This window comes from Saccopteryx bilineata, chromosome 4 (genome assembly GCF_036850765.1).
Source record: "Saccopteryx bilineata isolate mSacBil1 chromosome 4, mSacBil1_pri_phased_curated, whole genome shotgun sequence".
NCBI classification, from domain to species: Eukaryota; Metazoa; Chordata; class Mammalia; order Chiroptera; family Emballonuridae; genus Saccopteryx; species Saccopteryx bilineata.
In genome coordinates, this window is record NC_089493.1 from 296,135,092 (window position 1) to 296,161,301 (window position 26,210).

The 26,210-nt window shown below is 55.2% G+C and overlaps 1 protein-coding gene across 2 annotated transcripts in view; it reads left to right on the top strand.

The window, feature by feature from the left end:
• The first annotated feature begins 4,082 nt into the window (after positions 1-4,082).
• USP31 (ubiquitin specific peptidase 31) overlaps positions 4,083-26,210 on the top strand; it is a 52,717-nt gene continuing 30,589 nt past the window's right edge. Inside the window, exons 1-5 of one of the 2 annotated variants that reach the window (XM_066275872.1) lie at positions 4,083-4,875; positions 23,048-23,185; positions 24,580-24,668; positions 24,900-24,992; positions 25,580-25,695. In XM_066275872.1, coding sequence (XP_066131969.1) covers positions 4,213-4,875; positions 23,048-23,185; positions 24,580-24,668; positions 24,900-24,992; positions 25,580-25,695 — 1,099 coding nt within the window. In that variant the 5' untranslated portion in view covers positions 4,083-4,212. Of the gene's footprint in view, positions 4,876-23,047; positions 23,186-24,579; positions 24,669-24,899; positions 24,993-25,559; positions 25,696-26,210 lie in introns of both variants that reach the window. The other variant, XM_066275871.1, reaches the window with a different exon arrangement.

Consider the following 26,210-nt stretch of genomic DNA (forward strand, 5'->3'; position numbering starts at 1 on the left):
GATACTAATAAGTGAAAGTCTGTGTTAGGACGAAAACTAAGAGGGGCCCAGAGAGCTGGCGGAAGGGACGCCTTCTGGCCGGGGTGTCACCTAAAGGGAAAGCTTGAGGTTGAGGAGGGGTTAGCTCGGTGGACAGCCTCCAGGGAAGGTGTTGGGGACGGAGGGGATGGCTTGAGCCAAGGCCCTTTTGTCTGGATCAAATTGTCTGAGGGTGTGTGTGAGCGGGGGTGGGGTGGAGGGAAGAACAGGACATTCCATAACGCTGGCTTGCAGTGGGGACTGGAGGACGACTGTGACGTGGGGAAGACCAGAGAGAATCACATTTCACTGGACTCTGGTGACAGAATCCCAGCCTCCAGATGACTGATAAACTACACCAGTTACATTTTGGATTTCAGCTCCATGCCAGTGGGAAAAAGCAGATGTGCCCCCCCCCCCCCAGGTAGCCTTTAAGGGGCAGAGGGCATGTTCAGGAGGGTGTGGTAAACACTCCCTTGTGCCTCCCGGTTGTTGTAAAATCAAGGGGGTCAGATTGGTGGGCAGACTCAGCTCGAATTTCTTTGAAAGGCACTGACGGCAGCGGATTCCGAGTGGCTCACTTGGACTGGGGAGGAGGGCCCAGGCGATGGGGTCACCTTCAGGCCAGGACTCCAGCAGAGAAAAGAGAAGCTGCCTGGTCCACTGCCCCTGGTCTTACACTCCCAGTTTAATACATTTGGAGGGGGGGGGGGAAGAATACTTGTTTGTATCTACTGTCGGCCGATATCGGCAGGGCACGCAGGGCAGTAGAGGAAGGACGTTCTGAGACACAGCCAGCAGGACGGGCCCACGGACAAAGCCCGTTGGAGGAAGCTGAGAACGGATTCGCGGCAGCTACGAGGGAACCCCATCTCGGCCGATTTCAGATCTGTCTCGGGGTGGACTTCTCCGGCTCCCCTTAAAGTTGCTCAGCACCTGAGTCGGGGTTCTCTGTAAGTCAGAGCCCGGGACAGAGGTCAGCCGCGGGTGTTGAAGTTCTGTCACCGGGTAATAATGGCTGACGCAGGTCATAGAGGCGGCTGGCATTGGGGATGGGCTCCTGACGATGTGAGACGTGGGGGAGACGACAGCTTTCGCTATCCAGCTAGTGCTCGACTTACGACCACGATCGGTTTTGATAGACTGGTCATAACACGATTTGGTCGTAAGTTGAGTAGGCTATATGTGCAGTACTGTGAAATGATGTTATAAAAATCTTTAAGTCATATTTTATCATAATTTTCTTTCATTATTGTTATACATCATAATTTTCTTTGTTCATTTTATGCCATTTGTATCATCTCTACACCATTTTGTTTCTTATCTTTACATTCGTCAGGTTTAAGTAAAACACTGCATTACCAGTAAACTGGTTAAATATTTGCAAAACAAACAAAATTACAAAATACAGGTGCGTACAAAAATACAAAACACAGGTGTAAAAAATACCATAGGAAACATTTTCCCAATTGCAAAACATATCAAAATATATAAACATGTACGAAACATTTTATTGGCCAGCACCGTCGTGTGCCCAGCTGGGCAATGCTTGTGCTGTGTGGCTAGCTATTGTGGTCATAAAGTCGAACAGTCGTAAGTTGCATAGGTCGTAAGTCGATCAATACCTGTACTCAGTTTCCTTGTCGAGCCGTTTACTCATTCAACCAAACATCTGTTAGAACCGCGGTCAGTACTAGGCATCGATGGTCAGCAAAGACAGACTGAGCCTCTGCTTCTTTTGCCGATTTTTTTGCTGCCTTTTTTTTTGTATTTTTTCTGAAGCTGGAAACGGGGAGAGACAGTCAGACAGACTCCCGCATGCGCCTGACCGGGATCCACCCAGCACGCCCACTAGGGGCCACGCTCTGCCCACCAAGGGGCGATGCTCTGCCCCTCCGGGGCATCGCTCTGCTGCGACCAGAGCCACTCTAGCGCCTGGGGCAGAGGCCAAGGAGCCATCCCCAGCACCCGGGCCATCTTTGCTCCAATGGAGCCTCGGCTGTGGGAGGGGAAGAGAGAGACAGAGAGGAAGGAGGGGGTGGGGGTGGAGAAGCAAATGGGAGCTTCTCCTATGTGCCCTGGCCGGGAATCGAACCCGAGTCCCCCGCACGCCAGGCCGACACTCTTTTTGCTGCTTTTTTTTGCAAGTGTAGTGGGTGTTCATCCGAGTCCCCAAACGGAGACGTGCAGCACAATGACACCAGCCGTGTAAGGAAGGTAACCTTGGGAGCTAACTTCCAAGTGGGCTTGGCACCTAAGACCTTCGCCACCTCGGAAACACAGCAAGCAAACAGACTTTGTTCACATAATGGCTGGATATGGTAATAAAATGTTGTCAAACTGCTTGAAATGTCACCAGAAGCGATTACCTCTTTATGTCCCCCCCCCCCCCCCATTTTCACTTTCAAAGAAACTCAAACATGTCTGTCAAGGTCACGGACCCTGGCATTTATACTTCAGCATGCATGATCAGGTTGCTATCTTCTTGATGGCCGGACGAGTTCCACACGCGGAGAGGAACGGATGTTTTGACTGGGAGGAGAGGCTGGGTGTGATTTGGGGGCCAGTGCAAAGCACCCTAGGGGTGTCACCAGAAGGGTCCCACTCACGGTGGGATAGGAGGTCAGAGGCAAAAGCCAATTACTTTGAAGTATGGTGTCAGGTGGGATTTATGTTCTAAAAAGGGGAGGAGAGAGCCCTTCCCTGATTTCATCCTTCTGCAGTAACCTTCTCAGACAAAGGGAAGGAGCGAGGAGGTTAAGAATCAGTGGATTTAGGGCTGAAGGCAGCCCCAAAATGTATTTTTTTCCCTTGCTCTATTTTTTTCTTTTTTAATTGAACCAACATTTAAAAATAGGATTTCCACCTTTTCTTTAAAAAAAAAAAAAAAATCAGATGATCTGAGCTGTCACTTCCACTGGCTGGAGCTGAGTGGCAGCCACCCTCGTTGACGTTTATTTGCAGATTGCCATAGTGCCCCCCACCCCCATTTCCGATATTCTCCCCAACGCTGAGAACCCAGTCACTTGAAGTATTCATAGGTCAATACGATGATGGAAAACGCCAGGATTCTTCACTCATTGCTATGGCTTATCTTGGCCCCTGTGATACTTGTGGGTCTGTGACCTTTCGTTGAGTGGTCCAGTCTAGGGGCTTTGAAACAAAGTTGGGCTTGAAGTGGGTGAGCTGTGCCAACTTGGAAGGCACTGCATTGAAGGTGATAGGAGACAGTGTAACGTTCAGCACAATGCTGGGAACTCGGAAGCTGTTGGCAGCATCCGCTCCGAATGTAAGCTGCAAAGAGGGCGGGCAGAAACGGCGCGGGCTCCACACTTGGTTGCACCCCCAGCGCCCTGGCACATAGCAGGATCTTTTTTTTTTTTTTTTTTTTTTTTTTTTAAATGAATGGTGGTTGACTTGAGCGGGATTTTAAAGGCTGGTCTTGAAACGGAAGGTCATTCTGATGCTACGGTTTCACTTGCTACCCCGATGCATCGCGTAGAAGACGAGGCGGCCGGGACGGTGCCAGGCTCCCCTGGGGGCGTTTTGGGGTGGGCACGCCAGGTGGACGGGAGGGGGGGAGCATCGGGGAGCAGGGCGGGGCTGGCTTGCTCAGGGCAGGCCAGGGTCACGTCCATCACCTCTTCCAGGGTGTGGTTAGGGGCGGCATCCCGAGTGCCGCCCTTCCCAGGCCTCCGCCGTCGGGACCAGTGCAGACAGAGACCCAGCCCTGGGCGTGCACCAGCCTGCACCCGCCCGGCGCTGCCCTCCGCGCCAGGACCGTGCCCACACTAGACATGGCGTCCCTCAGGCTTCACGTGCCCGGATCGCGCCCACACTAGACATGGCGTCTCTGGGGCTTCACGCGGCAGGACCGCGCCGGGAGCGGCTAGCGCTCATCGCGGCCGGCGGGGGCAGGCGACTTCCTGCCCACAGTCAACATGGCGGGCGCGGCGGCTTCGGCGCCGGTCGGGCGCGGCGGCGGCGGCGGCGGGTCACGTGAGCGGCCCAGCTGGGCAGACGGCGCGCGCCCGCCCCGCTCCCCGGCTGGCTGGCTGGCTGGCTCGGCGGCGCTCGGAGGCGGACGGGGCGCTGGGCCCCCGGCTCGGTGGGATGCGGCGGGCAGGGCGGCGGCCGTGGCGGGGCCGCGGGCCCGGAGGGCTGGCGCGGGGATGAGCGTGAGCGGCCGCCGCCATGTCCAAGGTAACGGCGCCCGCGCCCGGGCCGGCGGCGGCGGGCGGGAAGGAGAAGCGCTCCTTCAGCAAGCGGCTGTTCCGGAGCGGCCGCGCGGGCGGCGGGCAGGGCGGCGGCGGCGCTGGCGGCGGGGGCCCCGGGGCGGCCTCGGCCTCGGCCTCGGCCTCGCCCTCGGCGGCGCCCGCCTCGTCCGCGCGCTCCGTGGGCAGCTTCATGAGCCGCGTCCTCAAGACGCTGTCCACGCTCTCGCACCTGAGCTCCGAGGGCGGCAGCCCCGACCGCGGCGGCCTCCGCGCCTGCTTCCCGCCCGCGCCGCCCGCGCCGCCGCCCTGCCCGCCGCCCGCGCCCGCCGCGCCCTCCGCGCCCGCGCCGCCCGCCTGCGAGCCGGTGCCCGGGGTGCCCGGCGTGGCGGGGCTCCGGAACCACGGCAACACGTGCTTCATGAACGCCACGCTGCAGTGTCTCAGCAACACCGAGCTCTTCGCCGAGTACCTGGCGCTCGGCCAGTACCGCGCCGGCCGGCCCGAGCCCGACCCGGAGCCCGAACCCGAGGCCGAGCCGCACGCCGGCCGCGCCGCTGGCGAGGTCACGGAGCAGCTGGCGCACCTGGTGCGCGCGCTCTGGACGCTGGAGTACACCCCGCAGCACAGCCGCGACTTCAAGGTGGGCGCCCCGCCGCCGCCGCGGGGATGGGGCCCCGCACCCGCACCCGCACCTGCACCCGGGGCCCTGCACCTGCACCCGGGGCCCTGCACCCGCACCCGCACCTGCACCTGGGGCCCTGCACCCGCACCCGCACCTGCACCCGCACCCGCACCTGCACCTGGGGCCCCCAACCCGCACCCGGGGCCCCGCACCTGCACCCGGGCATCCACGTCCCCGCACCTGCACCTGCTGTCCCCACCGGGCACTGGCTGCCTGCCTCCTCTTCTGCCTTCGTGTGGCTCAGGGGCTGCTGGTTTGTGCAACGTGTAGCTGGGCAGGTACCCCTGGCTCCCAGGGATCGATCCATCAATTGACTCATCCACCCCTCTTGTATATAGGAAGAGCACGCCACGTGCCAGGCGCTGTGATGGGACACGACCAGGAACAAGTTCCTCTGCCTGCGTGGAACTTGCACTCTCCGTGTTTGTGTGTGTGTGTGTGTGTGGGGGGGTTCAGTTCAGATAGTGGTTTTGTCACCTTCGACTAGTAGTGTGACCTGGGGCGAGTTGCACCACCACCTTTCTCTCGCTGTGTGTGCTGGTTTTCTCTGGTACGGATCTCCTAAAGCGATCTGTGAGCTGCAGACGAGTCTGTTTGTCCCATCAGACGCTTTGATGCTACCCGTTTTTTGACCCCTTTTGCCTTAGAGATTGGCACTTTTGAGAGGTTCAGTCTCCCATGGACAAAGCTTGCACGTCCGCAGGCCCATGGGCGTTTGCTGCTCTGGTTATTTCTGTTGTTAAAGACTTGAGTAAGTTCACGGGGACTGTTGGTGGTTTGAAGGAAGGAAACCTGGTGACACCATCCGTGTTCTGCTAGATCACTTCCGCTGGGGAGGGGGTGACTTTGGAACTGAGACGTGAGGTATCTGGAGACCCCTCCTTGAGGAGGTTGGGGAAGTGCTTCCCAGGAGTAAGGAAAGGGGTCCCTGGTGGAGCAGTGGGGTCTGTGAAGGACCTCAGTGAGTATTTTGGGCTTTGCTGGTCAAGATGCAGAATTGAGGCTATTATGTAGGTACCTGTATAACAAGAAAAGACACATGTCCACACCCTTTTAAAAAGTTTGCCTACTGATTGTAGAGAGAGGAAGGGATACACAGAGAGAGAAGCATGGATTTGCTGTTCCACTTATTCATTCATTGATTGGTGGATTCTTGTATGAGCCTTGATCAGGGAATTGAACCTGAACCTTGATGTACCCAACGATGCTCTAACCAGCTGAGCTACCCAGCCAGGGACTCACAGGTTTTTTTTTTTTACTGACTAAAATAAAAATGCAATGATAATTGAGTATAATATTTTGTAACACAGGTCTACTAAGGAGAAGAATGGGATTTTTTTTTGGAGGGGATAACATTTGAGCTTAATTGCAGCTCAAAGTTAGTGTTTCCTGTCATCAGATTTATTATACATACTCATTCACACAAGCCATACAGCTACAGGCGGTGGGCTAGATAAGGCCCTCGGGTCTCTGTCCTGAGTGGGTTGGAGCTGAGGGCGGAGCCAGCTGTTGTGGGACCATCTAGGCTGCGCTGAGGAAATGGGCTCTTCCTGCCAGCCAAACGGGAGGATGGTGTGAGGTTGTACGAGGGTTACTTTTAGGTGGGAAATGGAGAAAAATAGAATTAAATAGAATGAAACCTCCCAGTGAGAAAGTTAATTCCCTTTTTTTGTTCTCTTTTTGTCCTGAACATGGGTCAGGACAGAGTCTCAGCTCGGTGTAGCCTGACTTGAACACTGCTTCGTAGCTCCCCACGTTTTTTTTTTAAGACAAAGAGAGAAGAAGCCTCCGGTTTAGAGGCTTTCGTCGGCAGCGAAGCTGAGATTTAATAAGGTTATGTTTCCCTTGGGCTTATTTTTACATTTCTTGTATTTATGGCCAGTGATGTACTGGCTTTTTCAGGGCTGCTGTGCAGTTTTCTTTCAAAAACCCACTTGTGTAAGTAAAAGTAAGTGACTTGATGAAAATAGAAAATGGTAGCCTGTCTGAGGAGTCAGCACCTGGTTGAGGACTTCCCTTCTTGCTGAGGATGGCACTGCCCAGGGGACCCCCCCTCCTTTTAATACAGTGTACTCCTGTGTTATTTTATTTATAGTTATCTATCGTCTACTCTGTATTGTTCAAAGGGAAAACATGGTTGCTCTCTGACCTTGGAAACCCGAGTGGACATACCTGAGTGGGTGGGGACTGGGAGGAGTGAGGGTCCAGGTCAGAGGTCCCAGAAAGCAGGGAGGGTGGCACCCAACCAGCAGCGACTGGAGGCTGGGTGGCTTTTTCTTTCTTGTCTTTGGCTTCTATATTGTTGCCTGTGAGTAACCCCAGCAATTACACACTCTCCAAGGTCAGTGCCCAGTGTTTTTAAGGTTCATTTTCTCCTCTTTTCCAAATGTGAAAATCAATTTTCTGCAGCATTTGGGTATGAGAACCTTGCCCTTGCTTTTTAAGAGATGGTGTTTATTCTTTTATCCCCTTAAAGAGCTGTGAACAGAAGCGGGTCAATAACTCTAGAAACGGAGAGCCTCATTTTATCGTCACGCTTTGGTCAAGTTGAGCAGATTCTTAGTGGTCCTATTTTTTTTTTTTAATGTCGTTTTTGGAATCTTGGAAGATTTCACTCTGTTCATCCATTCACCTCCCATTTATTGAAGGTTGGCCCAGCCAGTTGTTAGGAATGTGTTGAGCACAAGAATTGATGATGGTCCCCTGAGACACAGGTGGCTCTCAGGTGGCACAGCGGCTTGATGGGTCCTTCAAGGACCTGCGCCATTTCTGGTTTCTGCTCTCTTGTCCTTAGCTGTTCTTGGCTTTATTGTCCTTAATGTTTGTCACCTCGTGGCATCCCAGCTAGTCAAGGCAGGAAGTTCTTAGGGAAATAAAAGTTCCCCCAGAAGCGCCCTCAGCAAGCAGGCTCTGCTGACGTCTCGTGGGCTCTGACCGTGTCACTGGCACCCCTGCCGGCGTAGAGGCTGTCCGCGGACACGGGGCTCTCCTGCCTGCGCAGAAGAGATGCGAGAGGAGGGGCCTGTGTCAGAGGCGGCCCCCGCCCACCAAAGGGCTCGCCTATCGTGTGCCAGGCCCTTCCGCTTGGGGAAGACGCTGTTCTGCCAGTGAGGACCCGCGTCGCTGGAACCTGGTGACTTCCCCAGGACACTGTTCCACGCTACAGTGTGCCTGTTGTTCACCGGGACTTCTGTTCCAACACAGATGTGTATCTGGTGGAGATGAGTGGGGCGTGGGGGCCCCTTTCTAACAAGCACGTAGGTGAGGCTGTGACTAGTGACGCCGTGGAGAGGGGGCGGGAGGTCTGGGGAGGAGGCGTGGCACAAGCGGATTGTGAAGGGCTCTGCGGGCTGTGCTGGCTGGGAATTGATCCTCTAGATCTATGAGAAGAATCCAGAGGTGGCTTTTCAGCAGGAGAGGGATGGGATCAGATTTGAACCCTCCCCCCACTCACCCACCATCCCCCAATTCAGTAAGCCTGGTGGATTACCAAAGATAATTTTTTCCCCCCAAATACTTGATTACAGCGTTGGTGGTATAGTAGTGAGCATAGTGGCCTTCCGGAATATTTTGTTATAGCCGAATTTTATGGCAGTGATTTTAAGCATGAGAAACGTTGAGCACCCAGGAGGTGGGTGTGAAGGGCACCTGCCCCCAGGCCTGGTTGTGGTAGACAGCAGGATCGGTACCCGTCTTCTCTGAGCTCACTCACACGTGGCCTCAGAGTCCTGGGCAGCTCTGGGCTCCTGGCAGCCGCGGCAGCTGATGGGAGTTGGCAGAGGAGTTAAAACCAATTTGCCGTCTTAAAGACAGTTTGTCTCTGAGGTCTCGGAAAGCACTTCCTCTGTCTCTGCTTTTACCCTCCTCAGACTTCCTCAGGTTACTAATGGTTCTCTCTGTGCGTTTTCCAGTTAGAATTCTCTCCTGCCTTCTAACCACACTGAGTGGAGCATTAGAAGCTGGCCAGGGAAATGGATCTTGGGTTTTGGGAGAGTGAGATGGTGATGGTTGAGGCTGGGTCTTCACTTCCCGGAAGGACAATGGTTGACCGGCCCACCCTGGGTGTGCTTCAAGAAACCCCTCTCTCTGCCACCCAGACCCTTTTCTCTCTCCCGCAGGCATTGTTCTCTTCTCCACCAGGCTGCTTTTGCCTGCCCCCCCCCGGGGGGGGGATATTTGGTGATGTCTGAAGACATACTTTGGTCGTCAGAGTTATAATAGGATGCTGGCATGGATGCTCCGTGGTTTTGTGTTGTTGTTTTTTGTTTGTTTGTTTGTTTTATTCAGTGAGAGGAGGGGAGGCAGAGAGACAGATTCCTGCATGTGCTGCTACCAGAATCCACCCAGCATGCCCACCAGGGGGCGATGCTCTGCCCATCTGGGGTGTTGCTTTGTTGCTCAGCAACTGAGCTCTTCTTAGCACCTGAGACGGAGGCCATGGAGCCATCCTCAGTGCCCAGGGCCACTTTGCTCCAATTGAGCCATGGCTTCAGGAGGGGAGGAGAGAGAGAGAGAGAAAGAGAGAAGCAAGGGGAGGAGGGGTGGAGAACAGATGGTCGCTTCTCCTGTGTGCCCCAACCGGGAATCAAATCCAGAACAGCCACATGCTCGGACAACACCACTGAGCAAACCGGCCAGGGCCTCTGTGTTCTTAGAGATACCTTCAATGCCCCTTTGCTATAAAAGAAAGATAGGTGGTTATCTTTCAAGTAAGAAAGGTAAGTTACTTTTATAGCAGCCGTTCTCAAACCCTGCTCTCAGAGAACAACCAGAACATAGTGATCTCCTGATAAAAGAACTGTGGGAACTCCATCCAGATTTGCAGTAAAACAAAAGGAAAGAGTTGGTGAGCAGATTTCTCCCCCATGGTGTTCTCCCTTGGTGCCGTGGGTGCTTATTTATGAATGAGCGTTTCAGGTTGCAGAGGCCTGAGCGTGCAGATGAGCAGCGGCAGACGGGCGGACGCGGACGCATTGTCACACCTCGCTGTCTCATGGGTTCAGGCCGCAGGCCTTGGAGAGACGTTTTTCTGGTTTGTCTGAACCTGTGTTGATATTTTACAGTGACTCCCAAGACATATTCTGAGTTCAGGGTGTCCCTTGAATTCATTAGAAGAAATAGGAAAAAAAAGACTTTGTGTAGGTCACATTTAGATTTGTAACAGAGTATAAAATAGAAAGTATGGGTCCTGGCTGGTTGGCTCAATGGATAGCGCACCAGCCCAGCATATGGACATCACTGGTTCGATTCCTGGTCAAGGCTACACAAGAGAAGCGACTGTCTGCTTCTCTCCCTCCACTCTCTCCTCGTTCTCTCCCTCTTCCCCTCCCACAGCCAGTGGCTTGCTTGGTCCGTGTGTCAGCCTCAGGCACTAAAAATAGCTTGGTTGATTCAAGCATCAGCTCCAGATGGGGGTTGCTGGGTGGATCTTAGTCAGGATGCATGTGGGAGTTTCTCTCTATCTCCCCTCCTCTCGTTTTTAAAAAAAAGAAAGAGAAAGAAAGAAAGAAAGAAAAAAAGAAATAGGGAGGCAGGAAGGAAAGAAGAAAAAAAGAAAGAAAGGAAGGTAAAGAGGAAGGGAGGAAGGGGGGAGGGAGGGAGGGAGGAAGGAAGGAACGAATGAAGGTCTCTTCCTGGTCAGTTTCCTGTTTTATCAAATGCTGTCACTTGAGTCTTCGTGCAGCTGCAGCCCTCTGGATGAGAAGTGAGGTGACAGAACCATCACATTTTCAACCTGGGAGGAGCCTGGTGGATTTGAGCAGTCCCCGGCCTCTCTGGCTAAGGTCACTGAGGTCCACCTGCTGGCTGGAGGCCGAGGCAGCAGGACGGGATTCGGTCGTTCGCGTCCTCCCTCTGTGTTGCTGACACTCACACCAAGTCCTGCGACTGTGGCTGCCTCGTTAGGACAGCGCTGCCGGGCCGGTCTCCGCGTGAAACTGCACATGTGCACCGGCAGGCGGACGAGCCGAGACTGTGGGTAGCAGGCTTCTCTCTGGGGTCGCGGGTTGAACTGTGCATGCCTGAGGTCGGCCGGGGCGGCCTCCTGCGTGCGCTGCTGCTGCTGCTGCTGCTTGGGCCTGGGCGCTCCGAGGCCTTCCTTCAGACCCGTCTTTCTGGCCAGTTAAGTGCGTAGACAGACGGGTCCACGTGATTTCCACGGAGGCTCCTCCTCCACAGGGGGCTCTGCCTGTGCACATCCAGTGACCTGTTTCCCTGTCCCTTCCCCGGAACGCTGGGGGGGAGTGGAGGACAGGTGCGGCTGGGAAGACCTGGGCAGGTGGGCAGAGGCTGGGTCACACAGGGCCCCGTGGGCGCAGCAGGGCGTGTAGAGTCAGTCTACCCTGCGGGCAGTGGGCAGCGGCTGGGTCACACAGGGCCCTGTGGGCGCAGCAGGGCGTGTAGAGTCAGTCTACCCTGCGGGCAGTGGGCAGCGGCTGCAGGACCTGGGCGGAGCTCTGTTCTGATCTCATCGGAGTATGGAGCGGTCACTCCATGCTGACCAGCAGAGAGAACAGAGGCAGGAAGACCGGGTGGGGTCGTCTGTGGTCGAGTCGGTAAAAGTGGGGGTGGACGTGAGATACAGCTGCAGGTGGAGTCCACAGGACGTGGCTAGCGGATTGATCCTGGGGGCGGGGTGCTGAGGCAGAAGGGTGCGGCCGGAATGATGGCCAGGTGTTTGTTCTGAGCTGCGGCCTGGTGACCGGTGCTCAGTTGAGGAGCCGTTTCTGGACATGGTAATAGGGTGCTCGTGAGGTGGCTGGTGGGCAGCTGGGTAGTGGAGCTGGAGTTCAGAAGACTGACAGTGGAGAGAGAGAGAGAGAGAGAGAGCGCGCGCAGGAAGTCTCTAGCCTCTAGGGCAGTGTTTTTCAACCGCCAGAAATCTCGTGCCGGTCGAGAAAGAGTTAACCACCCTGATGTTGAGAAGCACTGCTCTGGGTGGTGTTCAGTACAGCTTCGTGTAGGATTTGATGATAAATAGATCTCCGGAATAGTTTAGAAGAGGGATGTTGTCTCCAGCCGTGAGGAAATGTTCTGAGCAAAGGGATGAGGTGGTGCGTGATCATGGCAGCGGCTGGGCTGTCGGCCGAGGACACTTGGTTTGGGGCAGCAGTCCTGGCCTTCGCACTGCTGACGTTTAGGCGTCACTGGCTGGAGGATTCTGGACCGTCAGGGCCTGGCCTGGCGTTGCGGAATGTTGAGCGGCGTTCCTGTCCTCTACCCACTAGATGCCGATAGGACTCCTCTCTGCAGCCCACGCATGACGGTCAAAAACGTCTCCACAACTTCCAAACGTCTCCTGGGGGACAGACTCCCGCTAGTTGAGAAGCATTGATTTGGAGAGAAATAAATGGAGATGAGAGGAGGCACATGGTGGCTCTGAAGGTCCGTGGCAGCACACGTTAGCCCTGAGCCTGCCGTCTGAGGCGACTCAGTCAGGACCCGGGAGCTGTGCAGACATTGATTGGATGAAAAAGATACTGTAGAAGGATGGGTCTGATAGTGAGTGGAAGATGAATCAGGTGGAGGAGAGAGGAATGAGGGAGAGGGGCTGATGTGAGGAAAAGCGAAGGCAATCCACGCGATGTTTGGAGGACCTCAGGACGGAATGAAGGAGAATCCAAAAGAGGGAGTGCTGAGGAGACAGCGGGTGTCAGACCCGGGGGACGGGGGGATGGGGGGCACGGGGCTCTCTGGTAGAGACAGCACTGGGAAGAGCAGTGGTTTGTGGAGCACAAGGCGCAGAGAAGGTCCTGCATCTGATCCGAGCGTGCGGGCTGGGGCCGTGGCTGTCTCAGGGTCTTCACAGGCTATTGGAAACAGTGTGAGTAGGACCAGCCGTGTCCACTTAGATTCAGCTGTGTAGAGAGGATGAGTGCGGAGGTCAGAGGCCCAAGGCCAGGGCATGGGGAGAGAGAGCGGACAGTCGGAGAGGTAGGGGGCACCAGGAAGGCGGAGCCCTGAGACCTGGTGTGCCTTAGGGTCTGACTTACCGGCTCCCCCTGCACCCCGAATGCACATCTGTGCCCGCTGAGAATCAAACTCGGCTGGTACTTTGTGGGCAGGGTGCGGGTTTATTAGGCGCACAGATTTACTGGGCACATGATTGATTCGGGCTTGTGTTGCAGAGGCCCTGGGGATGTGGGGATGGGGCGAGAAGGTCCGTGCCCGTAAGGAATGCAGGATCTGCAGGGGAAGACAGACGGTCAGGAAATAGTGGCCTCGGGTGGGTGCTGCGGTGGACGGCACACAGAGCGCGGCTGACTGGGGGCGGGAGAGCCCTCGAAGGGGGCGCCGGGAGGGTTGGGGGTGCTGAAGAGGCGGCACCACCTGGTGACGTCCTCCCGACTCTGGAGGTGGTCTCTGCGTTTCTTCCACTGGGAGAACGATGGTGGGAGCACAGGCGGGCAGGTGTCTGCTTGGGTCTCCGTTCCTAGTTCTTTTGGACCACGTGCTACTTCTGTGTTTAACATTTGGAGGATTTTGTCAAACTGTTTTTTTTCCCGGTGACTGCCCCGTTTTCTCTCCCCACCCGCAAGGCGCGAAGTCCCCAGCTGCTCCACGTCCTGTCAGCCCTTGTTCTTGTCTGCGTGCTTCTGATTGCTGGTGTGTGTTTATCAGCGCTGTCCTTGGCTCTGCGTGAAGTGGGCCCTCGTGGTTTTGATTTGAAAGGAGGAGGGAGAGTGGCGGGTTCTGAAGCAGGTGCGGAGGTGGGTGGGCGTGTTCGCTTCAGTGTCAGACCGGTCACCTAGTATCTGAGCGTAAGAGCCCTACGAGCACTGTGGTTGACGTTTGTCGGGTGTCTCTCCCACAGCAGGAGGCGCAGGGGTTCAGGCTGTGATGACTCGTGTGCAGAGGAGCTAGCTGGTCCGGGTGGTCTGGACGCAGGAACCCCTTCAGTGTCAGACCGGTCACCTAGTGTCTGAGCGTAAGAGCCCTACGAGCACTGTGGTTGACGTTTGTCGGGTGTCTCTCCCACAGCAGGAAGCGCAGGGGTTCAGGCTGTGACGTCTCGTGTGCAGAGGAGCTAGCTGGTCCGGGTGGTCTGGACGCAGGAACCTCTTCAGAGACACTGGAGACTGCGGTGCTGTCCTGACCCAGTCGTGGTCCGGCTCCCTCTCCCTGGGGCTCCGTGCTTCAGCCCGGCCCCATGTGGTGTGTGGTTTGATGGACCTCTCCTGTCCCTGCCTGTACACTTGTCCCCGTGAGGGGCTGCTGTTGTATCCTTCCCTGACAGCTGTTTCCCACAGCCAAGGCTCTGGAAAACAATGATCTCATGGTTTCCACAAGCAAACCTTTTATGTGGCATCGTGGAAAAGAGATCATTCAACACTGGATAATGTCGAGTTGTGTCCGCGGTAGCTTTTTCCCTCAAATCCGTTCTTGTTGGCCCTGCGAACGCCTGGTCCCCTGGCTGCCCCTGACGTGACCCTTTGTGTTGAACAAACAGCGGCCCCATCGCGACAGGGCACATCTCCCCTCTTGTCTTCCGGCGGGCTGCGAGCTCTCTGTTTGGACATCATTGTTTGGCGTCCCAGACAGTGGCAGCTCCGAGAGGAACTGGCCCGTCACCGAACATCTGTTGCTTCTTTCATTCCCCCCAGTTGTTGAACGTGGAAGGCAGTACACAGTGTGCCCACAGACAGGACCGGGCAGGAAACCTGGTCTTCCTGCTGTCGGGAACCTGTGTAGCTCGTGACCAACCGGGGTCCTCAGTTCTCTGATTGTTACCCTCGGTCTCGTCGTCTTGAAGAGCGAGGCGAGCTGTCTCGCGTCGAAGGGGAGACTGGTCCACTGCACCACCACAGGTCATTGAAGGGGAGATGTGTCCACTGTGCCACCACAGGTCATTGAAGGGGAGATGTGTCCACTGCACCACCACAGGTCATTGAAGGGGAGATGTGTCCACTGTGCCACCACAGGTCATTGAAGGGGAGATGTGTCCACTGCGCCACCACAGGTCATTGAAGGGGAGATGTGTCCACTGTGCCACCACAGGTCATTGAAGGGGAGATGTGTCCACTGTGCCACCACAGGTCATTGAAGGGGAGATGTGTCCACTGTGCCACCACAGGTCATTGAAGGGGAGATGTGTCCACTGTGCCACCACAGGTCATTGAAGGGGAGATGTGTCCACTGTGCCACCACAGGTCATTGAAGGGGAGATGTGTCCACTGTGCCACCACAGGTCATTGAAGGGGAGATGTGTCCACTGTGCCACCACAGGTCATTGAAGGGGAGATGTGTCCACTGCGCCACCACAGGTCATTGAAGGGGAGATGTGTCCACTGTGCCACCACAGGTCATTGAAGGGGAGATGTGTCCACTGCACCACCACAGGTCATTGAAGGGGAGATGTGTCCACTGTGCCACCACAGGTCATTGAAGGGGAGATGTGTCCACTGCGCCACCACAGGTCATTGAAGGGGAGATGTGTCCACTGTGCCACCACAGGTCATTGAAGGGGAGATGTGTCCACTGTGCCACCACAGGTCATTGAAGGGGAGACTGGTCCACTGTGCCACCACAGGTCATTGAAGGGGAGATGTGTCCACTGCGCCACCACAGGTCATTGAAGGGGAGATTTAAAAACAGGAACAACCACAGTCGCCAGGATGCCGCTCGTGGGTGTGGAGCGGATTCCTTACCACGTCCATTTGTGGACAGTTTTCCCTGGTCTTTGCAGCGGCCTGCGAAGGGCGTTGTGATTCCATGTTTATTATTTTTATTTATTTATTTATTTATTTATGTATAGAGACAGAATCAGAGAGAGGGATAGACAGGGACAGACAGACAGGAATGGAGAGAGATGAGAAGCATCAATCATCAGCTTCTCGTTGCGACACTTTAGTTGTTCATTGATTGCTCCGTCATATGTGCCTTGACCGCAGGCCTTCAGCAGACTGAGTTAACCCCTTGCTCAAGCCAGATGAGCCCACGCTCAAGCTGGCGACCTCGGGGTCTCGAACCTGGGTCCTCTGCATCCCAGTCCTACGCTCTATCCACTGCGCCACTGCCCGGTGTGGTTCCGTGTTTAGAACCAGGAGGTCGGCATTCCATCCCAGGAAGCATTAGGGCCAGAGCGCCAGCCTCACGCGGCCATGAAGAAGATTGCAGGGAAGGTGGGGGTGAGGGGCTGGTGTAAACACCGCCTGTCGTCAGTGTCCAGGCCGCTCGCCCTGCGTCGGGCCACACGAGCACCCGTCCCGCCTCGAGGCTCCGTCTCCCAGTCCACAGGCTGTGTTGTTGCCAGGTGATCTTACAGAGTACCTAAAGTCACATTCCTTCTCTTCTCAAAAACAAAAACAGAACAAAAACCATGACTTTTTCTTTTGTATACAACGTGGCCTAAATTTCCTAGCTTGGCATCTCAGCTTTTCCAGAAAAAAGAAAAACCAGCCCCAGTTAAAACACTGTTAGGTTTCATTAGACATCAAGTTATTGCTCATTTGCTCTAATGAGCAAATCTGGATCCTTACGCTCAGTTTCTGGGCTCATCTGGACCAGTGACAGGAAGCCCACAGATGGGGCAGCCGTCTGTGTGGAGGGGCTTCCCACCCGACTTTGCTGCTGTTTCCTGTCATTTGAATCGGCTGCCCTGTCCCCGTGTCTCCTGTGCACTGGCTCTGACTCCGTGGACACGATCTGGAGCCAGGATAGGACAGCTAAGGGGACCACGGGGCTTTTCAGAGCAGCCCAGGGGCCGGTGCTCCCAGTTGGTGACTTCAGGGCTCTGTAGTGACGGGGGGGGGGGGGGGGGGGGGGGGGGGAAGAGCAGCGGCAGCTTTTTATCCTGTGCGCGGGCGGAAGGGGGGCGGCCGGGCTGGGGACCTCTGGGTCCTGCGCCCCAGAGGCTCTGTGTGACCCCAGGTGGCATCAGACTGCTGTGACTGCTCCCTATCCCTTCCCACATGGTGACATCGCCACTTCTCCCCCCGGGCTGCAGACGGTCAGCCCGCAGGGCTTTGGGAGGAGGCGGAGGGCGGCTGGCCCTGTCCACTGCGCCCTCCCTTCTGCAAGTGTGTGGACCCCATGCTCGGAGTTCAGCAGGCACGCTCCCTGCCTCCCTGGTGATGACATGCCCTCGGCCTGTCCTAGGGCCGTTTCTGGGAGGAGCCGGTCCAGCTGGCCGGGCTGTTGCTCCTCACGGGGCTGCCTCTCGCTCCCGGCCTCTTCCCTCACGGCCGGTCCCCCGGGTTCTCCTCCGTCCCAGGGGCTGCGCCAGCCGCCTCTGCTCCTCTGCCGGGCAGCCCCGGGCAGCTTTCAGTTCCATAACCAGGGAAACGGAATCAGGGCTCCACAGACTAAATAAACCTCGGCTGGAGGGTCAGGCTCAGTGAAGAAACTTCAGTGGTTTTCCTCTTTGAGGTCAACTAATTTTTTTAAAGAATTTTTAAATGAAGGACGGTTACATACAGAAACATTCATACTTGAGCGATGTAAGCTTGATGAATTATTCTAAAGTGATAGTGCGTCAACCCAGCTGAGAAATGGGGCCTCACCTGCCTCCGGAAGCTTCCCCCTTGGCCCCCTCCCAAACTCCACCTGCCCCCACCCCCAGAAGGTGACCACTCTGGCTGTTGCTTGATTCATTTTGCTTGTTCTTGAATTTTATCGTGAGTACAATATTAAAGTGGATATTCTTTTTTTTTCTTTTTCCAAGTGAGAGGAGGGGAGATACAAAGCTAATACACAGTGAGGGGGGTGGAGAAGCAGATGGGTGCTTCTCCTGTGTGCTCTGACCAGGGACTTCCACACACTGGGCTGATGCTCTACCACTGAGCCAAATGGTCAGGGCATCTATTTTTTTTTTCTTTCTCCTTAAGTGAGAATCGGAGAGGCAGGGAGACAGACTCCTGCTTGAGCCCCAACTGGGATCCACCCGGCAAGCCCCTTACCTCGTGATGCTCTGCCCATCTAGGGCTGTTGCTGTGTTGTTTGGCAACCAAGCTATTTTAGTGCCTGAGGCGGAGGCCATGGAGCCATCCCCAGCGCCCGGGCCAACTTTGCTCCAATGGAGCCTTGGCTGCAGGAGGGGAAGAGAGAGACAGAGAGGAAGGAGAGGGGGAGGGGTGGAGAAGCAGATGGGCGCTTCTCCTGTGTGCCCTGGCCGGGAATTGAACCTTGGACATCCATGCCCCAGGCCAATGCTCTACCATTGAGCCAACCGGCCAGGGCCAAAACCAGTGGCTTTCCATCACTGGTGATGGTCTGCAGAAGAGTGAACCACCCTGGTGTTGTGCAGAGGCTCCAGAGTCAGGGTGCTCCACTGTTCTGGACCGGCACCGGTCTGCGGGCCGGCAGTTGAAAACCACTGGGCTGCTTAAACACACTGGTGACCCACGCTGACTTGAAACCCGGAGCCGGCCTGCCTGGTCACGTGGGGAGTGAGGAGGGGTGCAGGGCAGCCCGCATCCCCACCAGCCGAGTGAGCCTCTGGCTGTGCAGTCTCCCCTGGGGGCTGCCTGCTGAGAGGGCAGATGGAGCTCTCCAGAGGCAGGAGAGCTACTTGCCTCTCCCGTCAGCTCTGTCGCAATCCGGGCCACTCCGGCCAGACAGCCTTCTGCACGAGCTGCAGCTTGATCTCCTGGCATATCCCACTCCTCATTCCTTAGATAACAACATCTCAACGAGATAAAACTGCATTTTTGTTTCTAGGCCATATTTCAGTCCGAGGGAAAAATGCGAATGACAACAAAACAAACACTGATGATTAACAAGGATTCTTTTTTTTTAAAGCACATCAACTCCCAGACACCTCGGGGTTGAGGCAGCTGTAGCTCAGTCTCCTGCACATGTGATGTCTGTACCTCACGTCTGTGTGACCCCGAGTTGTATATATACGGGGAGGATCTCACTTGTCAAAGAGGGATCATTGACAACATGGTCTTCCAGGCGTTTCAATAAGATGAGGTTGAAAAGTCATTGTAACTTTGGACAGGTTAATTCACCTCTCTCAGCTGGAATTATTACAGTTTTTATCTGCAGATAGTAATAATAATGATACCTACAGCAGAGGGACTTTTTGAGAGGTTGAGTTTATGGGAAATAACACCTGTGAACAATTTGCATCTTGCCTGACACAAGCACTCAAATAGGAGCTTACTGCTAACTGTTTGTGGCGAGAACTGTATTGCTGGGGGGGGGGGGCGGGTACGATTGAGTGAAATAGGCAGTATTCCCGGCCCCTGTCTGGTGGTGGAGGCAGATGGGAGGTTACGGTTCTCGAAGACGGATTAAATACAGTGTAATAGGGATGGCAGAGAGCCTCCTGTGTGTGTCGCTGCCTTTGGAAGTGAAACCCAAGAGCTCTTCCCGTGCGGCTGTGTTCTCTCCCAGTCTTGGCTTCACCTTAGAATTAGAATTGTTGACAAAGAAGAATCAGAGTTGGAACAAGATTAGCGATGATCAGATCCCGTCCTAGACCGGCTCTGCCACCAGGACAGGATTTTTCTTGTTAAAAAGAAAAAAACGTCCCCGATGATTCCAATGTATGTGCAGCCAAGGGTCAGGAGACACAACGGCCTTAATATTGTTCCCGTTTTCTCTCTCGTCATCATTGGGGTTTTCCAGGATTCTGTAGTGCCACCGGGTAACTCCTTTCTTCACTCTGGATGTGTGACAGTTGCACAACAGCAGCCGGATCGAGTTGAAGAATTTATTAAATGCTTTTCTGTTATCTCTGAAGCCCCACAATCATCTTTTTAGAAAAATCTTGTGTTTTTTTTTTTGCAGAAAAGATAACAGGCTCAGAGGAGGGACACAGAAAGTGGTGGGAAGGAGACTTGAACTCGGGTGTTCAGAATCCAGTCTTTTTCGTGGTGACTCCCAGCCCCGCGCGCAGCCTCGGGGGTCTTCCCGCTGCTGTGTTTCCTGCCTGTGTAGCTGTGATCTGTCGGGGGAAGTCGAGCTCCTTGTTCATCCTGCGGAACCACTTGTCACGACTCCCTTTTAATATATATGCCGTCCTTTTATGCCGGCTCCACTGCTCTGGACCACACATCTTCCCGGAGTCAGAACTTCTTGAGGGCAGTAACCCTTTCTCAACCCTTTTATGGCAGTGTTGTTGTTGTTGTTGTTTGAGAGAGAGAAGGGGGGTGGAAGGCGGAGAGAAGCATCCGTCAGCCTCTCTGCTTAGCTGTGCCCACTGATTGCTTCTCGCACGTGCCCCCTGATTGCTTCTCGCATGTGCCCTCAGCGGGGTTCGAGCCGCCGACCTCGGCACTCCAGGACTTACGCTCTCTCCACTGCACCACTGGCCAGGGCGACAGTGTTTTCTTTTAAGATACATGCTCTTGCCTAGTCTGATGTTCCAAGCAATGGCTTTCTGCCACCAAGTCCTGTGCACACCAGTTTGTGTCCTGTCCAGAGTTAGTGTAGCAGCAGGGCGGATGGCCCCTGCTACCCACGTGAGCTTAGTTCCGGAGTTTGGCTCGTCAGAACTTGGATACAGGGACCCTTCTATTGGAGTTACCGTGAATTAGGCCATAGGTTATCCTGTGCTTTGTTTGGCCTGGGGCTGGAGGGAAACCAGTTGTCCCCTGGGCGTCCACAGCAGAAAGCCGTTGCCCTTGGGAAGGGGCGGAAGGAGGAGCCCTGTGTCTGTGCAGCGTCTGGTGAGGTCTGCGAGCTTTCCTTCGGTCTCTGCTGTGGTGGCCGAGGGCGAGGTGGATCCAGAGCCGTTTCTGCCCCGGTTGAGAGGCCTGTGGACAGAACTCCCTGTCGCTTGTTGAATCATGCCCGGAAAAAATCCTGTTGAGTGGCTTTAGCACCGGGCCGGGATCGGCGATGGGCGGGTCAGTGCCTGAGGAGCTGAGCCGGAGGCAGCAGGAGGCATGCATCAGGTGGACAGCAAGCCGGTGGAGAGCAGCCTGTCTCCGCCCTGAAGCTGGGCAGACGCTGTCTGGCACACATCTGCTCGGACACCCCGTGGAGCGTCTGAGCTCAGCTAGCTTGTCTGCAGGCTGCAGATGCTGAGGACCCATCCCCTCCATGGCAAATAAGTGAGGGAGGGTCCTGGGCACGGGCTGCTCTGCCCCTGGCCAGCTGTGTGCCCCGGCTGTGTGCTGGTGCACCTGTTCCTGCCCGTGCCGTGCCCAGCACTGTGAAACCATTTCCTGCCTTCCTGTCTGACTTCTCTGAACCCTTCACTGTCCTTACCTCCTCTTCTGTCTCTCCTACCTCCATTTTTTCATTAAGTGAGAAGCCGGGAGGCAGAGACACAGACTCCCACATACACCCTGACTGGATCCACCCGGCATGCCCACTAGGGGGCAATGCTCTGCCCAGCTGGTGCTGTTGCTCTGTTGCTCAGCAACCAAGCTCTTCTTAGCACCTGAGGCAGAGGCCATGGAGCCATCCTCAGTGCTTGAATAAGCCATGGCTGCCGGAGAGGGAGAAAGAGAGAGAGAGAGAGAGAGAGGGAAGGAGGAAGGGTGGAGAAGCAGATGGGTGCTTCTCCTGTGTGCCCTGACCGGGAATTGAACCCGGGACTTCCACACACCAGGCTGATGCTCTACCCCTGAGCCAGCTGGCCAGGGCAGTTCTCATTATCTTAATGGCAAAGGTACAGTGGACAGTTTTTATTTCTCTGGCTGGCTTTATCGTCCTTCAACTTTGAACACTATTGATCACTCTCAGCATCCTCTTGACTCTCGGGACTTCATTCTCCTGATTTTCTTGCCACAATTTCTGATGGCCTTTCCTTGGAGGGCCCCCTAAATATAGCTGTCCTTGGGTTCTGTTCTCTGGCTTCATCTCACGATTACATCTGGGTGACCTCAGACGTGCTCATGGTTTCAGCTGCCACTTACCTGTTGAGTCCTTGTCCTTCGCACAGACGCTCCCGTGGAGCCCAGACCTGTATTTCTACGTGCTGACTCGATGCTCCTGGAGGTCCACAGAGCTTCAGGGGGAATGGATTCGAAAGGGACTTTACTTTCTCAGACTTCTTCCTTCTCTCTCCTTGTCTTCACGGAGGGCACCAGCAGGTGCCTGTCACCCAGATGAGACGCCCGGGTGACAGGCACGCCTCCCTCCGCAGTTTCCGCACGCATCAGGTCACACGCTGCGTTGATCTGCCTGCCTCAGTTCCGGAGCTCTGAGGCTGGCCCTCCCGTTTCCACCCCATGGCCGTCACGTCGGCCCGTCCTCGCTGTCTCTCGCCTCCTGGTGTCGTTTGTCCCCCGGCTGTCCTGTGTGGGCAGTGGCGTCCCTCCTCCATCCCTGCTTCCAAAGACGCTACTCGGAGTTAACCTGTGAGCACTAGCGTATGCATCCTTTACACGGGAGACGTCTTGCATGCATCTCACCAAGCCGACGCACGAAGTGGTCACACGGTGTTGTCATCGTCCCCTCCATCTGGAGGAGGGTTGGTCCAGACCTCACACCCCCTCAGAGGGGGACGGAGATGGAGCCGGACTGCGTGCTGCAGAGCCCGTGGCCTTGGCTCAGCACACCTGCAGCCTTCCCTGGCCGCCCCCGTCCACACTCGAGTCTTTGAGAGCAGTCACCGTCATCGCCTGCTCAGGGTGGGGGCCCAGGTCCAGCCCCTGCAGGGCCGTTAGTGACGCCAGTCACCTGGAGTTCTTCTGTAAGGGATATTTGTTTCTTCCATGTACGGATTCATTTATGTGACGTATGCTCGTTTTATGCTTTGGCTTATAATCCAGTGCTACCTGACTTATTTAACCATTTCTTCTTTTTTATTTTTTATTGAGACATGCATTAAAATTTGACCCATAACGTTTTATTAGTTTCAGGTGTACTGAGCAATGATGTGCTATTTCTAACAATTCTCGTTTTTAAGATGATCAAGTTACCTTAAAAAAGCTCATAAAAAGCCCTGAAAAATGGCTGTGTCCTGAGGTGACGTGGTGGTTCCGATGGTGTCCTGTAGCTGTATATTCCTAGGGTGGGGTTGCTGGGTGGCACCTTCCAGCCTTCCTGGGGTGCGTGTTCCTGGGGGTGGGTTTACTCTGAGCACCTGCTTCTACATTGCTCTTTCCGGAAAGAACTCCTGACACCCTTGGGAGCTGGATTCCTGTTTGGGATTATGAATGCTTGCTTTATCGTCAGCCAGGACTCACCACTCACTGTTTGTGTTGGTGGTTTTTTTTTAATCTCTCTCCAGAGCATTGTGTCGAAGAACGCCCTGCAGTACCGGGGGAACTCCCAGCACGACGCCCAGGAGTTTCTGTTGTGGCTCCTGGACCGGGTTCACGAGGACCTCCATGAGGCCGTGGAGCAGGGTGGCCAGCCTCCCGTGAAGGTGAGGGTGCTGTTTGTGTGGTCTGCCGGCCGGCCGGCCAGCAGGCAGCAGAGAGCCCCACGCCCACTCTCCCGACCCTCTCAGACCTGTGAGTTTGCACTCAGTGAGCCCAGTGACAGTGAGTAGTGAGGGTGAGCTCAGAGCCCGCGGGCACTCAAGAGGCTGTCTCCGTGTGGACTGCGTGTCGCGGTGTGCGGTTCCGGAGCGGCCGTCTCCCGGGAGCGTCCTGTCTCACGAGAAGGGACATATTTGCACCTGTGACTGGCTTCAGACTGCAATTAAGTGGTTCCATCTCACTACATGGTTCTTAAAGGAAAAACCGGCTTTCTCGTCCAGTGAGACCCGTCCCCACATGTGGATCACGGGAGTGAACACAGTCTGGGAGGAAACACCGGCTGTCTCTGCTAAGACTGGACTTGAGTGTAGGAATGGAACCTCCAGAATATTCTTCCTGCAGAAGAGAGATTTGTTCTCCATTTTTATGCATGTAGCCTGACCATGATGGGTAAAATGATTTTACTGAGAGAGAGAGAAAGGGAGAAAGAGAGAGAGAGAGAGAGAGAGGCATCAACTCATTGTTCCCTCAGCAGTGACATGGATTGCCTCTCCTATGCGCCCTGACCCGGGCTCGAACCAGTGACCTCGGGATCAGTGACCTTGGGCTTGAACTGGTGAACTTGGTGCTCCGGGCCCATGCTCTGTCCACCGCGCCGCCAGCCAGGGCTAACACGATTTTTATTTTGGAAATAAGGAAGGGAAAGAGTGCTTTTCTCTTGCTGCTTTTAAAGTTGGTTTTTATATATATATATAATTCTGCTCTGTATCTCAGATTGTAAATTTCTAGTTTTGGTAAGTTGTTAGATTATTTTGTTTCAAGGTCCTTTTGTGTCTGAACACTGTGCTGTCGCAGACGATGCTTGTGCTCGTGGCTGACCCTCCCCCCCTGGGTTGGGACAGACGCGAGGTCAGGCACCATGTCTTGTCCCGAAAGCCTCCTACGGTGCTGTCTGCACGTGGCAGCCGGTGCTCAGCGACCCACTGGGGGTGAAGGGACAGGAAGAGGTTACGTGAAGGATGGAGTAGAGTGATCAGGTGCCATGCCCAGCAGCTCACGGGCACTGGATGGAGCGTTCAGGTGTGGGAAGAGCGGGCGCAGGACGTTGAGGGTGTCCTGGGGGGACGTGCTGTGTGGGAGAGCCTGTGAGGAGAGGAGTTCTGTGACCCAGGTCCTGGCCACTGGGCTCCGGTTCCTTTACCAGGTACCTTTCACTGAACCATCTGGGCCAGATGCATTGCTTGTGTAAGAAGTCAGGGACATTTGTGACCCTTTCGGGGTCATCTTCAGTCCACAGTGGGCCCTTTGAGTCTGTGACATTGTCCGTCCTTCTCTTCAGCCACCGTTGGAGACTGACGTGATGCCCGAGGGACCGTCCTTTCCTGTCTGCAGCACTTTCGTCCAAGAACTCTTTCAGGCCCAGTACAGGTAGGAAGTGTCACCTCCCGCGTAGGAAGTGTCACCTCCCGCGTAGGAGCGTCGCCTCCCCGCGTAGCAGCGTCGCCTCCCCGCGTAGCAGCGTCGCCTCCCCGCGTAGGAGCGTCGCCTCCCCGCGTAGCAGCGTCACCTCCCCGCGTAGGAGCGTCACCTCCCTGCAGTGCTGTCTGCTCGCCGCAGGGGGAGTGATCTCCTGGGCGTCTGACGTTCTTGTTTCCGCAGGTCTTCTCTGACCTGTCCTCACTGTCAGAAGCAGAGCAACACCTTCGACCCTTTCCTCTGCATCTCTTTGCCAATCCCGCTGCCCCACACGAGGTAAGGACGGAGTGGATACAGTTACGGTGGTGCGTTCCCGTGCGCCCCTTCTCCTCCACGGGCTCCTGATAGGCCTTCCTCCTTATTGAGAGCAGTAGTGAGGTGAGGGGTACATTGAATACAGGCATCGTTACAACCTCACAGAAATCTGAGTGCCTGTCCGAGTGTGCAGGGTGCGTGGAACAGGCGTGTCTGAGCGATTGGTCATCTCTTCACCGCGTGGGGGGAGAAAAAAGGTGGTTGAGCACCTTCGAGGCCCCTGGAGGCCTCACATTGCAAGTCATGGCTTTTATCTGACTGTTCCTCAAAATTTTAGTGGATATGCTGTTTTAAGGAAAATTCAAAGCACAGAACCAAGTATTGACACATCATATTTTTGTTTTTTCGAAGCTTACCCTTTCCAGAGATCTCTTGACAGTTTCACTTAAGGTCCAAATGAGTGTTTCTATGTGGCGTCCAGTAGAGGCGGGGTTAACCTGAGTTTCATGTTGCTTTCCGATCAGATTTGTCTTCTCCGTTTTAATTGACATAGCGACTAATGAGAGGATGTGACTTTGATCTCCACAGGCCTCTCTATGTCACCGTAGTGTATCAAGGGAAGTGCTCGCACTGCATGAGGATCGGCGTGGCGGTGCCGCTGTCTGGGACTGTCGCCAGACTCCGGGAAGCCGTGTCCATGGAGACAAAGATCCCCCCGGATCAGGTAGTGCGCCTCGGACGCCCGTGGCCCAGGGAGCCACGCAAGTCTGCCTCTTGGGCCTCCCAGAAGGTTCTAGCAGCTCTCTGTGCCAAGTAGGGTCAGGCAGGAACGCCGAACCAGGTGCTTCTGTTTTGAGGAAAAGGGAAACTAAGACCCAGAGTAGAAAAACGTGCCCGCAGCCTCTCCACACTTCCTTTCATTGTGCCACGTTTTACAAGGAAGGGCTGTCGCTTTACCCCGAGACTTCCTTTCGCTTTCTCCAGTATAATTACTTAACCCCTTAAATCATCTCTGTGGCCGCTGGCATGGGAGGAGCGTGCCCGTGGTGTGTGAAGGTCAGAGGGGCCTGGAGGCGGGGCAGCAGCTCTCTGAACCCCTCCCCACGGCGGGGACGAGAACGGCCCCTGGCCAGTCCCTGCCTGTCCAGCTGTCTTTTCTCTGGGGGTGCAGCTGGACCAGTCTCCCCTTGTTCAGAGAAGAGAAAGGAAGTTGTATGCCTGCCTCCTCCCTTTTTTTTC